This window comes from Macrobrachium nipponense, chromosome 35 (genome assembly GCF_015104395.2).
Source record: "Macrobrachium nipponense isolate FS-2020 chromosome 35, ASM1510439v2, whole genome shotgun sequence".
NCBI lineage: Eukaryota > Metazoa > Arthropoda > Malacostraca > Decapoda > Palaemonidae > Macrobrachium > Macrobrachium nipponense.
In genome coordinates, this window is record NC_061096.1 from 38,295,833 (window position 1) to 38,314,681 (window position 18,849).

Sequence of the window (18,849 nt, forward strand, 5' to 3'; positions counted from 1 at the left end):
ACTACAGTTGACCCCCCCCGTATTCATGGTTCAGTATGCATAAATTCAGTTATTCGCGGATTTTCCTGTGGAACATACGTATGTCCACATTATTCATGGAAAGTTTACCCACTCACAGATTTTTTTCATAGAGCAATTACAGTATTTTTATATTTTCATGACTAAATGTTTTAAGATCATAGTTTAAGGCATATTTGGCATTTGAACTATTAAAACAGGCAATCGTAAAAGCATTTTAGAGGGGCTCTTTAGTGTTTGAACTACTATTCAGACAAACAGTTATAAAAGTTTTTAGAGGGAATTTCGGTATTTGCAGGTGGGTGTACGTATCCCCAAATATACATCTGAAATGCCTTGAATGTTTCTATAAGGTCCATTTGGGTCGAAGATGTGCATATACTCTTTTATTTCCAAAAAACTCTGTAGTAAAGGGAAGTTGAATGCTTCTAAACTCCAAAACAGTGCTTTCAGCACATGAGACAGAAGGTTCCTCAGGTTGAGGATATGGTTCCCATCTTCTAAATATCACTATCAAAATAGTAATTAGCTGTCCAACACCCTTTTCACCTGACAGACGTATAAGGCCTTAATGCAAGTAACAGACTAATAATTCATATGAACATACAATAAAAAAAAAAAAACAATATCCCATTCAAACTTTCAGTGACACTACTGATAATTTATTGCTAAGTCATTAACTCACATAAAATATACAGACACCCTATATATATTAGATATATACTATACAAATAATATAGAATAAAACAAATACTGTTTGAACCTTTGAAAGTCAGATGTTAGTTCCGAGATTTCAAAAACTGATGAATTATGTCAACATTTCTAATATCTTTACCTTTCCTAAATACGCAGATAATCACCCAACATAAATTCAGAATAAAAATAAGAGAAGCATAAAAAACTGAAATTACCTTTAATGTTAGAATACCAGAAACTAAATTCTACACATTGCTCCAAACTGGGTTATCTCCAAGGAATTTATCACATCTCAACCCATCTCAGCCTTTAGACATTACTCAATGTGCTGTACCATTATTGTTTCTTATATGTTTTGGAAAAAAAATATCAGTTTTGCCACAAACATCTAAATTGGTGAAAAGTACTATAATATCTGTCCCGAACTTATTCCAAACAGATGTTTTTTGTGATTGTCACTTACATCATTACCTTTTGTTGAGTACTCTCAATGTGAACTGCACAAAGCTTCACTGGAATCACATGTTCCTGGCTCTGTAGTGTGTAAGTAATGCCACTGTAACTGGATATGAATGTCTATAATATACCAAAGGGAAGCTGACCAGCGCAATATCAATCAGGTACTGAGTTGTCATCCAAGGTTTTTCATTTACCAGAATCCATTATACAATACTACATCAGATTTGTACTTGAATGCAAATGTAAATACATAACCCCTCTGACTAACATTCATGAAGTAACCATACTGCAATTTCTGTTAGAACAAGAACAGAAAAGTGCAAGAGATAACCCTGAACACTGGAAACATAAATCTGAACTGTGAGAAGAGTTAACTCAGAAGAGGAAGACTTCAGTCATGTATGACAACGGTGATAACATCAAGAAACAAAAGCCAGCAATCATCTGACCTCCACTTCAGCAGCTAAACAGACCTGGATATAAAGTTTAAATAAAACCACTACATACACTCTACTTGACATATGCTGCACGCTTTAGTTCATCAATATCCATGTATACATTTATGCTTTCCTTGGGTAATGCATATCTATTCATTCAGTAAAGGACTGGCCAATGAAAATCTTTGATCAAAAGTCATTGGGCAAGGTATGAGATATGACTGAGGTAAACAAACTACTCTATTGTGAAAACTCAAAAATAATGTCTTGTTCACAGTTAAGCAATATTTGGCATTACCCAGTAATGTGGAAGCCAGATAACATCTAAACTAATAACACTAACTGCACATTAGGCCCAATTAAATAAAAGCTCAAAGAAAAAGAAGAGAAATGAGAACTGTTGCTCTAACCTATTGTCAGTAAAAATGAATACGTGTATTAATCATTTGAAATGCAATTTAAGTGGATTTATAAGCATAATTGAGCTATTCTATAGTAAAAAAAGATAACATTCTATATATACATCTTAAGTAAGGCATGAAAAAAAAATTCTGTATGATAATTGAAATTACTGATAACTGTTACTCAAAAGTAAACTTGAGAGAAAGTGTACAACGTATGTAGTAACACCATCATGAAGATCTAATGCCTTATTATATCAAAAAAGTACATGAGAGGGTCATTTTACCTAGTAAGGTAATATACATGTACGTATATAATCATGCACCTACAGCAGCTTATGCAATACTCACTATCCTGACTACACAACAATTAGATATAATATATTGTCTGCATGCAGTAGCCAAAACTATTTTGTAAAATGTTCACATATAAATTCAGTGCAATTTACAATAGACTGTACGTACTGTATTTTAAAATGGCAAAATTCTTAAAGCAAAATGGTTCAAAAAGATATGCTGCCTCCATAATCAACAGAAATATTTGATTAAATTTCTAAAGCACACATGCTTAGACCATGCAACTGCATACCAACAATGAATGCTTACGGACAATGCACCAAGTTTTCTATGAATGGTCACTGCAAATAAAGTTGACAAGAGGCAATTAATAATTATCAGATATTTCTCGAATATCAAAGTTAAAGGGAATCATGCTTTAAGAGTCTGGGAACTGCAGATAAAATTCCAGAACAAATATATGGAAATGAGGACCACACATGCTATCACAATGGAAACATTTTTAGGGGCACCAAACATACGACTGTAATCAGATTGATATTTTACCTGCTACTTTACTACTTACTGTCTGTTTTTCATTACTTGGCCTTTGAAGTTCCCTATACGTACATACATAAGTAAAGGATCAGTTAACATAAATTACCGTATAATGTCCATCTTTTCCTCATGCTGTGTGTATTTTGAGAGAACAAAAATTCTCATTAAAATTACGACATCCTCTGTCTAGAAAATCCCATAGTACTGTTTTCCACTGGTTAACAAAGCTCAATACATAAAGATAGAATACTGTTAATATTTCCTATCTGCAAATAAATATGAAAATCTTGAAAGTGTTTAATGTTTCAACTACTCACAACATTGTAAATTTTGTGAAGTTTAAAAACAATATTTCTACACAAAATCTTACATGGCAACAACATTAATAAAATATTGTCATGTTGTCCAAGTATCAAAGTAGTGATATTTTTGGATACTTAATTCAACCAATGAAACCACATCTGACAGTACCTCTTCTGCTTAATATAGTAGTACATATGTTGAAAGAAAGCAGTAAGGAAGATTAGTCTATTAGGATACTAAAGCTATGCAGTGTGTAGATGATGTGTTCCTTTAAGAAAAACTGAACCTGGTGCCAAAATGTTAGAAGGTTGGCTGAAGAAGGGTTATGAGTAATGCATGGTATAGTTCTAAAACTGCTTCTCCAGACTCATTTACATGAAGATTTAACCGAGTTATATGAGATGACACTGACCTCAAGTTTCGTTTTTTACCCTGAGCATGATAGCCCACTGTGCAATCTCCCACAATTGCAGAGATGGAAAAGTGCCACAGAAACTTTAAAATACTGTCAGGTGAACTGCAATATATATTACATTTTCTAGATTTGAAATACTGTAAAACTGAAATAAAGGCTACAAAAATAACTTTGTAACAAACATGGTTACAATGGAAACGTAGAAACTTTGCAAATAGAGTTGGAGGAAATATATTTGTTTGTAAATATTTCAGTCATGTAACCAGTTAAATTTCCACTTCATAAATGTTTCACCAATTTTACTCCTTCATATACTAACCTTGTAAATCATTCCTTATATTCACCAACTGTTGGTGCTATCAACAGAATAATTATGAAACAGTTACTGTGACTTAATTCAAGCCTTCCATGATACCTAGGATTTCTTTCTTCATTTACTTTATGCATTACATAACAAAAACTATGACAAAGAATATAAGTGATTTTATAATTCTAGAGAAATTCTCTAAACTTTGAGTTCTGTAACTGCTACAAACCACCATCATGCAAATGTATGAACTGTACTCTTTCAATGAATACAATAATTTCTCATTACCTTTGAAGTGCTGTAATTGTGACACTATCAAAAGCTTTGGCAAAATCTCCAAAGTAAGAGGTAAATACAACTTCTTTATTACAATGCTGTAAAAAAGTTCTAGGATTTAAGTCTGATCAAAAGTATGTAGATCCTCTCTTTTCTATAACACATTTCTTTTTCTCCTACTAAATTTCCCATTGCACACAGCCATTAGGTTCAGAATCACTCTGAGATAAACCTTTAGTTACTGCTATTATGCCTTGAGTATTTGCCTATCCTAACCGTCATATTCTATTAACAATATCTAATTTAAAATATTACTAAAGCTAAACAATAATGAGGGTCTCAAGTACATTAGCTTTAACATTTCACGAAACAACACCCTTTGCCCATGGGGTTAAATCTTTGTTTAATCTATTATTGCACCAGCTACTTCATTTTAATTTCACAAGTATTCCATGTAAACTGAAACTTAGCCTTCTTTCATGGCTTAGGTTTCATTGTTACAAAACAACTGTTAATATTAAATCACAAGAGAAATTTGTGAATCACTTTTTAGCTCTATGAACACTCAAGTTCAAAACATATGAAGAATGGCTATCATCACATGCCATTTCTCAAGGAGCCAGAAACATATTTTCTTACATTTGCATGCTTCAATTTTGATTAAATTTTTCTCCTTGAGAAATTTTAAGCTTTAAAACTAGTAGTACATAAATTCTTCTTTATGTATTTATATTAAAGTTTGCTTTCCACTATGAATCCAAAGATTACTCAAGTTCATTCCTAAATACTGCCTACAGTAAGTATGTACAGTATATTCAATGCAACATCATTGCACTTAATGAGACAATTATAGATAAAAATGGGCCAAAAACTGTATACCTACACATATCTCAAAGTAACAAATATCTTCTAATATTTCCTTCCACAGTTGTTCCTTTTTTTCCTTCTCTCAGATACATGCATTGCATCCCTTGAAGCTTGGTAGTCAAACCAAAGGCCTTCTGGTTTGTTCTATAAACACATATGCACATTTTCAATATAATAGTTTCCTAATATTATTCCAAATAAACGAAGGTCAACAGTACAAGAATACATTTTAATATGCACTGACTTATCAATACAAGCCATTACTGTATTAAATGGCACTTCTAATATGAAAAGTTTTACAATGCTCATAACCTGAAATTTTTCAAAGTGGTTGTCAAGCCATCATAATCTAATGGATCTGCAGAACACAGTTTCCTTAGTCATTAGGTTAGGAAGATGACAGGACATTCTTTCTAAAACAATGACATGTATACCATGTCTATGAAATATAAAAATTGTTCTGCAATATCCATATGTTTTGTATAAAACATCCACACTTGTCAGTACTGGTAATAGTTCAAATAGCAAGTGACTAAAATTTTCATCAAGATCAATATACTTAGGCTGCTTGAATTAACTTTGGGTGGTAATCATATGTTGATTATATTGACTCATTTAGTAAATCTCCATCCCCAGCAAGAAACATAAGACCTTTACCACTCTACATATCTCCATACTTCTCACCATTTCTAATATTTTTATACCACATACGTACAGTGGACCCCCGTATTCATGTTCTCCGGATTCGAGGACTCATGCATTCGCGTATTTCTCTCTTGAACATTTCCCCCATTATTTGTGGAAAATTCTCCTATTTGTGGTATTTTTCTATGAGGAATATCCACAAATTCATATTTTTTTTATCAATTTCATATAATAAAATGCAATTTTTCTGATAAAGCTATTTAAAAAACCAGGTATAAAAAATTTTTAGTGGGTTTTTGTTGCGTTTGAACTAACAAAATAGGCTGTTTTAAGCATTTTTATAGGGGTTGCAACTATTCGTGGGAGGGCCTGGTACACATCCCCTGCGAATATGGGGGGACCACTATATACTACAAAAATAATTCATCATAGTAGTAATAGTTTCCTCCTCCTTTTTTGCTTCATCTATTCTGGGAATTCCTGAGTATTTACAAGAACCTAGTGCTTCCATTCTTCAATGTCCACATTAACATTCACTGTTCATCTACCTGGTTCTCAGTTACTTTCTTAACCTTACTCTTGCTCAAGGGCACCCTAAGCTTTCAAACTTTTGCTCATATATACATGTAGTAATCCCTCAATCATCTGGATTGCCATTATCCAGAACTCGACATTATCCGAAACCCCAGTCCAGGGATCAAGGGCTCTAAGATATATTTTACATATAAATTTCATTGAATAATATATACGTATATATATATATATACGTGTATATATATACATATATATATATATACACACACACACACACACACGCACATACATATCATATACTACAGTGGTCCCCCCTTATTCGCAGGGGATGCGTACCAGACGCCCCAGTGAATAGTTGGAACCCCTATAAACATGCTTAAAACAGCCTATTTTGTAAGTTAAAACTCAAGAAAAATCCACTAAAAATGTTTATACCTGGTTTTTTTAATAGTTTTATTACAAAATTGCATTTCATGATGAAATTGATAAAAATAACAAAACAGAAATTTGTGGATATTTCTCATAGAAAAATACCGTGAATAGGTGAATTTCCCAAGAATAATAGGGGGAAATGTTCCAGAGAGAAATCCGTGAATGCATGAGTCTGTGAATCTGGAGAACGTGAAACCGTGGGGCCCACTATACAACTTCTATCATGGGAATGAAATGTGAGATACAATATTGTGTGTGAATGTGAAATCTTTCACCCTTTCCTCTTATCTTAGGGTAAAGTGAAAAGATCTTACACTTCACAGTTTTACTTTCCTTGTGGACAAATACTCTGCTCAAATAAATAAATGAATAAATAAATATGTAAATATATATACACAGTATAAGAAAATTTTCCTTGCCTTATTTTTTAGAAACCATTTGTTTCCTACAGTCTAGAGAGAGTGCCTTATCTGCTCTCTGGGGGACATTTCCTCACCAAAGGAATTCACAATCCTCTGCAAGGCACTTCTCTACCTTGGGAAACAATACATTAAAATCCTAAGTTAGTGGCACCTCCACAGGAGGCAGTATCTAAGTAGTGCATACTGCTCATTATCAAAAGTATAGGGAAAAGTAAAGAAAAATAGTTCAAGTTGGAGAGGATGACTGTGAAAGCAGAGGAAAAATGGACAACGGTTAAAGGTACTGAGGTGGGAAAGTAGATGAGCAGTATGTTAGAATTAAAAAATTGTTCCAGTATTTCTGGGTATTGGAGGAGTGAAAAGTTAGTGAAAAACAATTATTAGGCAGATGATGAAATAAGAGCAGTTGATCTACATCGTATGTGGGGTAATGGTAAGATGATAAAATACATGAAGCAAAGAGTGTTCCAAACATACAGTAAGCAAACAAACATGGTAAACAGTTGAAGTGCCTATGGAATCTAAAGATGGAATGTATGGAGAGATTACTATTAAACAAACTCATTTATTGAAGTGAAGTGCATGAGTTGAATCCCTACGGATGAAAAATGGTTGAAAGTGTTTATATTAATTATCTGTGAAGTAAAAATGGCATAAATGATTGAGAAGGTACAAAGTGTGGAGCTACGCTTAAGAAATTGTATAAGTTTAGCCTGTCTAAAAAGTTGGTTCCGTGTTTTTTGAGATGGTTCGGTCATCTGTAAACAATGAAACACAACTGATTGATGAAAGGTGTATAATTCAAATGCGTCAGAGGAAGAACAAGCGGAAGACCTACAAAGTACTGAATGAATGCAGTGGATGTGCTCCTAGATAAGAAAACCATCTATGTTTAGGAAGAGAGAGAGTATACTATGCATGATAGATATGAATGGTGTACATGTAATGTTTAAAACTTTGCTGACAAGCCTTCTGTTTGGGTGAAAAAAAGCAGCTTATGTTGCAAAATATTCTGTACAGAGGTTCATGTGTGATGCAGTGTAATATGAGTATGGCTGCAACTGACATCTTTTTTCTGGTGCCACTTCATTAGGGAAAAGGCTTAATGGATTGCAGCTCACTTTCCACCAGTCCACCCAGCTATAAATGAGTACCAGTGATTGCTGGGGTCAAGAGAAACGGTATGGAGTCAGTAAACTCATACCTTAAGACTTACTGAGAAACCTGAAGGTTGTACCCTTCTGGCACATAGCCCCAAATGGGAAAAGCCATATATTAATAAATAATATCATTAATGAATAGCTTAACTGGCCTGAAGGGTTTGTTCTCAACAATGCAAAAACTAAGGTTTTTGCTAAAAGAAAGACAATTGCAAAACAGTAAAACACTCTACTCAAGAAACACAAGCCTAGAGAAGAATGAAAAAGCTTGCATTAAGTGATGTACTGTACACATTTTATGGAAAGTGTCTGTATGTTTCCAACATTGCATAAAGAAAATATAAACAACTATATCAGGTAATTTATGCCATTAAAGCAAGAGAAAGCAGGTAATTACTTAATATTTGAAAATATTGCTAGCCATGTGCCTATACATTAGCAACAGTTTATAGAAGTACCTAGTTTCTGTGGAAAGTCTGGTTTATCTACCTAATTACTCTAAAATTTGTATTGTACTGTGTATTTCATTTCAACTGTTTTACTATAGCATAATTGCTCTTAATTTTTAGCTGGAAAATTTACACAAAATTAAAATTTCACCTTAATAATCATGCAAATCTAGTTATAATTAATTGTATCCTAAAATTGTATATACGGTATTTCTTTTAAAAAATACAATCTATGTCAATCCCAGTTTCATGCCACTTGTAAATCTCTTACACAAATTGCCACAGGCAGCATATAGAGTTGAGCCTGTGATAGTAACAATACGTACATGCTCAAATTATTCTAATATGCATAACGCAAATGCAATAGAAATAAAGAATCAATAAAGGATTAAAAACTAAATCACTGAATATTTTTAGTTGAAAACTTGCCTATCAAACCATCAGTTTATAAGGAGATGGTACAGAAATGCTCATCATAACTTGAACAATCTCACATAGAATGTCCTGTATATATATTCAAGATGCAGGTGCCAACTGGAGACCAGGACATGTGAAAATTGTAGAAATGAGCTGCAATTATGTAACTAAGCATCAGGGTTTAATTTACATCTCTAAAGTTACAGTAAAGCTGGGTCTTGCATCTCAACAAAGCAATCATGATTCACTGGTATATGAACAAAGTACAGCATTCATACGTACCGTGGAGTTTCAAAATCACGTAATTCATGTATCAGCACTGAAGTCATTATGATCAAAAGCCAATCTCATATTTAAAAAAATATATAAAAATGGTTTTATGCCATGGTTTCCAAAAAAATTTATAAGTAGTAGTGTTTATGTATATACTGTAAACTAACATATTTTATACGTACCAACACATTCCACAAAGTGTCAAGTCTATACAGCAACCAATAAATTACTGTATCTATATTGGCCAATCAGAAATGATGAGTGGATTTAAAAATTCTACATTATACTTGAGAACAACAAAGAATATTCAACATCAACGATAAAGAGAAAACACTAAATATATACTGAATATAGAAGGATGGAAAGAAACAAACTACACATACATTAAAATCCATCATGCTTTGTATTGTATCACACACACAATATGGCAATTATTGTCATGGTCATCACATCCAGGTACACAGCCAAAAATATTCCTATAATACTCCAGTTCTACAGAAGTAATTATCAAATTCTTAAACACTTAGAAAATATATTGAAAATATGCAGTCTGACCTTACTAAAATTTAATACTTTGGATGAACCCCTTACACGATCCCTATCAAAAGATCCCTTGGAGGATGTTTAGCCTCTGTATTAATGTGGTGATAAAAGACAAGTATGCCGATAACAAAGCTACAACAATGCGATCAAGAGTAATGATACAAATGATTTCCAGTAAGATAAAATGGAACAGTTAATCTAGTTCCCAAGGAGACCTGAAATTTTGAAATCTTCTTTCACAAAAATGGTTTTATTTGATTGAAATCAGAATAACTACAACACAACTTACTGCTATTATTTAGTTATGTGAATAATCGTGTTAACTTCTCATTCTCTTACACAGTAACCTAAACAGCTGGACTGAAGCTCTGAAGTGTACTTAGCAATCTATCAATTAGGTATAAAACTGGCTTTAGCTTACACAGCACATGGACAACAAAAAGTCACCGCTGGAAAGCACATCATCGTAACATTAATGAGGCCAATAATTCAAACATCCAACAGAGAGGAACTTTCAGTTTCAATTTAGAAGCCACAGTCATTCCTGCTTCCCAAATCCAAGTATACACATTACCCAAGATACTCTAAATAACTAAAAGACCACCCATTATATTTACAAAGAGCAGCTGAAAATATGTTATGAGAAAACTCAAGTTGATAAGATAAGCAAACAGAAGACTTATAGCCAAAGCTTCAAAGTTTATAACATATTATTCTATTTTACTTAGAAGCCAACAAAGTTTTGAAACATACTACACTTTTTAACATATGTACAGTAGCATCTCATAAATATGCATGCCAACATAAAAGTCTAGAAAAAAAGCCAAGGAAAAGTTAAAGTCTTGATTCCTTATGTCCATTTGAAGAGACAGATGTGAGTACTGTACAGTATTTTTAATAACAGGAACAGAGACTGCATCACCAATTGTTGATATGTTTAGGAGGAATAACAAAATGGTATTGTAATGCATAAAAAGTTAAGTCCAAGTTATTACCATAAACTGAAAAGACATTTACTACATTATAAAAAATAAATTAAATTTCCAAACCCATTTTTGTTTCCTTGGTAAAGCAGGGCTCTACCTTATAAAGTATGGCAACTGAGCCGTTGGTGTATTCATTTCATTACTCATACATGTTAGTCATTTTAAAAGAAAAGGTTTTACTCATCATACTTTTGAGGTACCAAGGTAATAAAACTTTCTTAACATTTACCTAGAAAATAGCAAAATACTTGCAAATTTTCTACCATGATACTACTCTAAAGAAATGCAATTAAGAGTAACCTGAGGTACAGCAACAGCATGCATGCAAACAGAATTTTTAATGCAATACCTTCACCTTTCTTATCAGTGCAACTCTACAAGATGCCAAGTAAATTCCTACATATGTGCATCTAAAAGAAAAATAAAAAGCCTTTACTTTAACCTGGTGTGACAGCAGCAACATGGATCAAGTTAAAATTGACCATGGAAGCTAGCTATCCTGTTCAAAGTAAGATGCAAAACATAAAAATGTTAAATGAAAGTTTTCAATATGAACATTCCTTTCAAACCTTAAATTTTCTCACCATTACTCCTATTCTTAACTGTGTACTTTAATATGGGTTGCTCTTATATAAACCTAAATAGCTGTAAAGTATGGAAGTAAAACACTACCTGTATAAACAATAGCCTCAGTAAAATTTCTTCTTTTCCTAAGAAAAGTTATTTTTATTCTTTCCCCTTATATAAGTTTTACGTAACGTTCAATTTAGCAACAGAACTAAGAGTATGAAATTATCCACTAACAGTGCACACAGTACTACTAGATATCAGTGTCATAAATCACCAAGTTTCAGTTAATAATAGTTTTCGCTTATCACTACCCTGCTGAGAATGGAACCCCCGACGATAACCAGGGACTTGGCCTGTGTTTGCAGGTATGGAGGTATGGAGGTTTGTATATGTATGTATGTATGTATGTAGTATGTATGATGTATGATGTATGTATGTATGTATGTATGTCTGTATTAATGTATGTATGTATATATATATATATAATATAATATATTAATCTATATTATTATAGATAATATAGTATATAATATATATCATATATATATATACTATATATATCATATTATATATATACACTACATTATAACATATATATATATATAATTTCCTAATGTCTTAGTATTCTTCACAGTTATCCTGAGAATCATTTATGAAATCTATAAATATAGATTATTAAAGGCCCTTATTTTAAAGCTGCCATGCTATATTCAACAATACACTGACACAAAGCAATCTTTCAAACCCACTGTTACATAGGTACAAGACATTGCCCCTTTATTACATAAATACAAAACTATTCTTGTTTTCACTGTCTATTACAGCAATCTTAAAGATCTAAATTTCTGTCCAAGTGAGCTTTAATAGAAAACTGTAATGGTTAAGGCACATTCCTATAGCTAATGGACGATGCATCTGATATTTATAAATTATAGTCTAACTGACAAACTTCTAATTATGAAAGCAATAATGAATAATTGTTGAGAAAATTCCTAAATTTTTAATTCCCGTAAAAACCTAATATAGTACTGTATACAGAATACAGTCTCTTGGTCAAAATATTTCAGTTGCAAAATAATGTCTGCATATTTAAGTAAAGTGAAGTGATAAATAACATAGACTACAATTTATGTACTGTTAGTAGGATGTAGTTATTCAAATTTCATAATAGTAACCAGTAAAGCTACATACATATGTATGATGTGCTCAGATGATTTTTATGCATGAAGTTTTCATACTTGCCTTACCACCCATTACTTACATAAAACTTAACGATGATAATTCAAATGTGTCTAAATATTATCTTCTTTGCTCCTTCGTAAAAAATTCTATACTTGAGAAGACTGTTCACTTGCTAGCATAGATGACATTAGCAAGGGTGAAGTAATTCTTAGAAAGGTCAGACTGTTCTCTATATCACTACACCAATAATACTCCGTCCCAGCTGCTACCTCTTTAGAGTTTGGCCAAAGTTTTCATCACTTAGGGTACTCGACTATGACTTATGAAAAAAGCAAAATTATATTAATATAAATCAATAAACAATATAAATAAAAACAATTCAAATAAATACATATAGCTACATCATTTGATAAATGACAAATTATGAAACATTCTTTAACCAAACTTTCCACCTGCCCAGACTGATTCTTACAATGGACAGTAGGCCTTATGGCAAGAACTTTGTTATAAATTTGTACCATGAGCCTCAAGAGTATCTGAATATTAATTCATACTGTATAGTAAAGCAAGATAATGCTAAAGATGTATTTAACAAAGTTCGTCATCGCCATAAACTTCAACATTAAAAACTCCGGCAAAAATAAGTTTTCAAAACTCAAGCACTAGCGAGTTTTTAACATTGTAAAGTTTGGTAGAACAGCATAGGATGGAACAGGAAGATTTCACATGAAATAACAAGAATAATAAAAAGAAAAGTAACTGGATGCTGCTGTGAGGCTGAGGGAGGCATGAAGCACTTTTCATCTTATTCATGGGCTGTCAATCAGGTATGCAATAACTACCAATGACCTTAGATTTAAAACTTAATGGGTAGCCATTACCGTCAAAATGGAATGACAAAAATTCAATACGTACTACACATATCATTTCAATATGGAATGATTCAAAGAGAATAAAACTAACATGACGACCAAGACAAAGACATTATTTCAATTTCCTTTATCTCAACCTATAGGTCCCTGAAACTTGTTTCTTAAAAGCCCCTAATAAGGTTACAACCTTCACTGCATAGTAGCAGCTAGACAAACAATTTACCATTCAACATTACCTTAAGATATGGAAAAAAACCTCTCACAACAGTTTTAGCACCACTTGAATTATCTGCAAAAATCTTAAAAGACTGTTCTGCCTGTTCTCAAGTAAGAGCTCCCTATCAGCAATGCTGACTTGAACTCAACACCAAATGACCAATTATGCCATTAATACTTAAAAAACACTTACAAGAAATCCAGATATAGAACACTATATGAAAAAATTACCTCAGAGTCTGACAACTTAAAACCTATTGACATATAATATTGAAATTCTTAAAAAGAAACTTAAGTTCTAATATACCTCAACCCCATTTAAAATCCTACCACAATGGTTAAGAAAATAAAGCTGATAAAAGATTAAATGCATAAAAACAATGTCATCTCTTTCAGGCCTTCCTTCTGAATTATTCATGACATGCAATTATATATCTATGAATATTATTTGTTTCTCAGCATTATGCCATTTCCCCATACAGGGGGAGGCTCCCTTGAGATACCACAACAATACTTACTACCACATCCAAATACAATACCAAAAAACATATTGATTTTGCCACTGGAAAAACTATGTATATATATATATAAGGCGGTCCCCGGGTTACGACGGGTCCGGCTTACGACGTTCCGAGGTTACGACGTTTTTTCTTAAATATTCATTGAAAAATCCGCCCTGGGTTATGACGCTTGTTCCGAGGTTACAACGCTGACGCTTCCGACGCTCCGAGTTTACGAAGCTTTTAAAAAACACATACTATGATAAGATAAGAATCCTTTATAGTTTAGCAGTTTCTCTCTCTCTCTCTCTCTCTCTCTCTCTCTCTCTCTCTCTTTGTATTTTCCATTGAAAATAATCACTATAATTCTCTCTCCGTCTTGTCTCTCTCCTCCTCCTCTCCTCTCTCTCTCTCTCTCTAATACAAAGATGTATGTTTTTTAGTATGATAAATAAATGATTTACTATTTTCAAATATTAATATTAATTTATACAGCAATAATATCAATTCATTAAAGAAAATACCATAGTGAATTAGTAAGATTTTAGCTTATATTTAAAAAATTATGGAAGAATGAAGGAAATCCCAGTCTTCTTCAAGTAACTTCCAGTAACCTTTTCTCAAGATTCAGGTACTAAAACTGTCAGATATATCAAGTTCTGTGACAGCCAGGAGGGGGAAAATTTGGGGTGTGACAGCCAGGAGGGGGAAAATTTGGGGGAAGAGCTGCAGTGTTGCAATCACGTGGTCCTGACATTTTCCCCCCTCTATCACTCTCTCTCTCTCTCTCATTTACTGAGACTCGAGATTTTTTATGTACTTGTACTATTTGTTTTTAATAATACTTTCAAATAATAATAATAATAATAATAATAATAATAATAATAACTGTAATTACAAAATTCATATGTGATAGTATTTTAAAGAAATACAATACGTACTAATCTATCCATGTCACTTTTAATTAAGGTTAACTCTCTCTCTCTCTCTCTCTCTCTCTCTCTCTCTCTCTCTCTCTCCTCTCTTTTGCCACACAAGAAGCGTTATAAGTATTTTTTGAGAGAACAGAGAGAGATAACACACACTCTCTTCTCTCTCTCTCTCTCTCTCTCTCCTCTCTCTCTCTCTTTACCGAGATGAAAGAATTTTTATGGTACTAGTATGTAAAATGTTTATTGATAATTTCAGTTATTTAATAATAATAATAACAATAAAACTTTAATTACAAAATTCATAATGGTCGTATTTTAAAGAGATGAAAATGACCTTTCCATTTCACTTGTAAGGATAATTCCTCTTTCTTACTGAGATGAGAGAATTTTTACGGTAGATGCACGTGTTTATTATATTTTCAAATAATAATAATAATAATAATAATAATAATAGAAGTAGTAATAATACGATAACTAATTTCAAAAGAAAATTCTTCCCTTTGTCTTTTTCTGTATCAATTTCCCCACCTCAACTCGAGTGACACTCGAGCTTAACAATGCCATACAATGGTCAACGAATTTAATGGTTTTATTTAATCTCTCTCTCTCTCTCTCTCTCTCTCTCTTACTGAGTTGAGATCATTTTCATGGACGTGTAGTAATAAGTTTATCATAAGTATTTTCCATAAATAATACTATAAGTACAAAATTCATATCTGAGTATTTTAAATACAATAATCATTCCATTTCTCTCTTTTAAATACTGTAAGGACAACTCTCTCTCTCTCTCTCTCTCTCTCTCTCTCTCTCTCTCTCCACAAGATACTTGTCATACATTTGGTGTTTCTATTTCTTCCTTTTATCTCTCTCGCTCTCAGCAAAAGAATTGATAGACAGACAAACATAACTGCACAGTCCTCTCTTTCTCTCTTCTCTGGAGAAATATATGTATTTATGGGAGGGGGAAAAAGTTGCCTACAGACATTCATTTCAATCTATTGAAACCATAAGGAGTTATTTCTCTCTCTCTCTCTCTCTCTTTTGTATTTTAATGAAAATATACAGTAATTTGTGAATACACAGTGTTGCACATGAAAAAAAGTAAATTAGTGATAATTTTAGAGATACGGCCCTAAGAAAAATTGCAAATTAGTAGTGAAATTTTCCCTGTGGACATGTTTTCAAGAACGTCGTTCCGGCTTACGACGATTTTCGGGTTACGACGCGTCTTAAGAACGGAACCCCCGTCGTAACCCGGGGACCGCCTTATATAAGTATGTGTGTGGGCACACACACACACATTCATGTGTGGTGGGGGGAGCGCATTATTGCACAAGCACACATTTTTTCATTTCTAAGAGAGCACAGTAGTGCACAAGTGCCGTTTTTTTTTAATTCTAGATATTTTTACTCAAAGTTCCATTACAGAAAATTTACAGTGTATATAACTTTCAATATATTTGCATGAATACTAAGTACGTACTACGTAATGTACAGCACCAAGGTTTCTCACTTAGGCTAGCAAAAAGTAGATAGAATCGACAAGAATTTTCCAACATTAAAACTAACTGAAATATATGATAGAAACCAGTAGTACATAGTATTTTTTAGCTAAATTTCTAAGATGAGCAAAATAGTGCAATCTGCTGACTCCTAAAAGCAGCATTACCTTATCACTCAGAAACTTATTCAGCATAGTGACTTCATAGCATTAAGAACCTTTCCATTCTTATCTTTTAGCACCTACATTCAATTCTTGGTAAAACTATCTAATTCTTCAAAGAGCCTCTTGTAAAATGCTATTTTAATACTCATAGACTAAGTGAAGTTCAGAAGATTCAAGAACTATTGCACATAAAATAATTACTCACAGGTACTTCAACTATCCTAATTCATTTGTTCTGGTTTGGCAGTTTGTCATTATAACTCTGGAATACCTCTACTTTGAAGAAAAAGTGCTAAAGTACATAACTACCGCAGAGCATGAAAACAACATTCCTGAGAATCAAATGGAAGATGCCGTGTTCGATAAGAAATATCTGAATTTTCCTGAACACAGAGAGACTAGTGGGTAAGTAATTTCTTAACACTTCATACCTGTCTCAGCCCCACTTTGTCACACATGACCAGAAGTTTATGCAATTAAAATGGACGGTTTTAGTCAATATGTGTTAAATATATTGACTTAGACTAGTATTAGAATATTGTTAAAATTAATTTAAATACAATCATATAAACACCTTAAAAATCATAAAAATATAGCATCCAATATATATACAATAACAATGCTTGGCACTTGGTTTAGGAGGTTCCTCCCTTAATTGTACAATAAGGCACTATGAAATAAGCTTTATCTAGCTATATCACATCCTTGTACAGTACTGTATGCAACCTCCAGTAATACCATACCGAGGTCTAAAACCGAGCTTACAGATGTGTTTCTATGAGTGCTAGCATCCCAAAATATATATATATATATATGATCTATATATGATATATATATATATATATATATATACATACATATATATATATACATACATAATATATATATATATATATATATATATATATATATATATATATATTTATATTTATATATTTGGCCCCTTTCTTTGTTGACCCTCTATAGAAAAATGACAGGACAACACAATAAACCCAGGACCACTAAGACATTACTGTACTCATTCTACCTGATGTGACCAGCCTTTATAGCTACCAAACTAGAAGCTCAGCTAACAAAATATCATCAATCATTTCAAGATGTTGCTTCATATTAGGGCCCTCAGGCTTCCTGGCTCCCTCAACAGGTAATTTGGAAGTAGCTCTAAAACTAAAATTCTAATCATGATTAGCCATAGTTTTGCCTCTGGGCAAAAGCACTACTCATCCTGGTCCATCCTAAACACATTATTCTATGGCCTATAAGTCACTGCCAGGCATGCAAGGATCAGCCGGGCAACAAATAGGGTGAGCTGAATCAGAGTCACTATGGCACACACGTTGCATGCAGAATGAAAAACACTTCCGCGCACTACATACTGTCTTTCTTCCTTTGGCCTGTACATTTCCAGTTCATCCTCCAAATCAGATACTCGGGCTTTGAGCTCATTACGTTCATAAAGGATCTCCTTAAGCTCAGTCATAGTGAAGCGAGGTCGATTGGGGTCATCACGATCAAATACCAACTTATTTGTTAGATCCAGGCTATCACTCTGAAAAAATTATTACCTTACCTATTAATGCAGAATCTGCTACTCCTTAGGAAAGCATAATGTCAATGCAATATGTACATGTGTATGAGCATCATTTTCAGAGATCAATATTTTTCCCATTTTTACGTATGAAGAAAAATAATTAAAAAATCATATCAAGAAAAAGAGATCCTAAAGTTGAACTTTCACTGAATTCTTCAATAATACTTACGCTAGAGCTTGCTAAATCCTCATTTTCCTTCTGAGCTAAACCAAGCCTCTGTCTTAACACACTGACAGCACGGGTCTCTTCTTGCAGGGCAGCCTGTAATTCAGCCCTCTCATCAATCAAAGATCTCATCTGAATGTTATTGGTTCGTTGCCTTCGCCTCAACTCGCGATTCACGTGATTAACTTTTTCTAGTTGCGATTTCAGCTGCAAAATGGCAAGGTTGTCATCATCAATGTGTATTTTCAAGAAACAATAACACTAAAAATATTACTATATT

General features: G+C 32.9%; 1 protein-coding gene across 9 annotated transcripts in view; it reads right to left on the bottom strand.

Moving 5' to 3' along the window:
* Positions 1-18,849, bottom strand: part of LOC135208655 (RILP-like protein homolog) — a 332,766-nt gene that overhangs the window by 44,483 nt on the left and 269,434 nt on the right. For all 9 annotated transcript variants that reach the window (XM_064241054.1, XM_064241053.1, XM_064241055.1 and 6 more), the window contains exons 4-5: positions 18,573-18,776; positions 18,189-18,361 (exon numbers count right to left, since the gene is read on the bottom strand). In XM_064241054.1, coding sequence (XP_064097124.1) covers positions 18,189-18,361; positions 18,573-18,776 — 377 coding nt within the window. The remainder of the gene's footprint in view (positions 1-18,188; positions 18,362-18,572; positions 18,777-18,849) is intronic.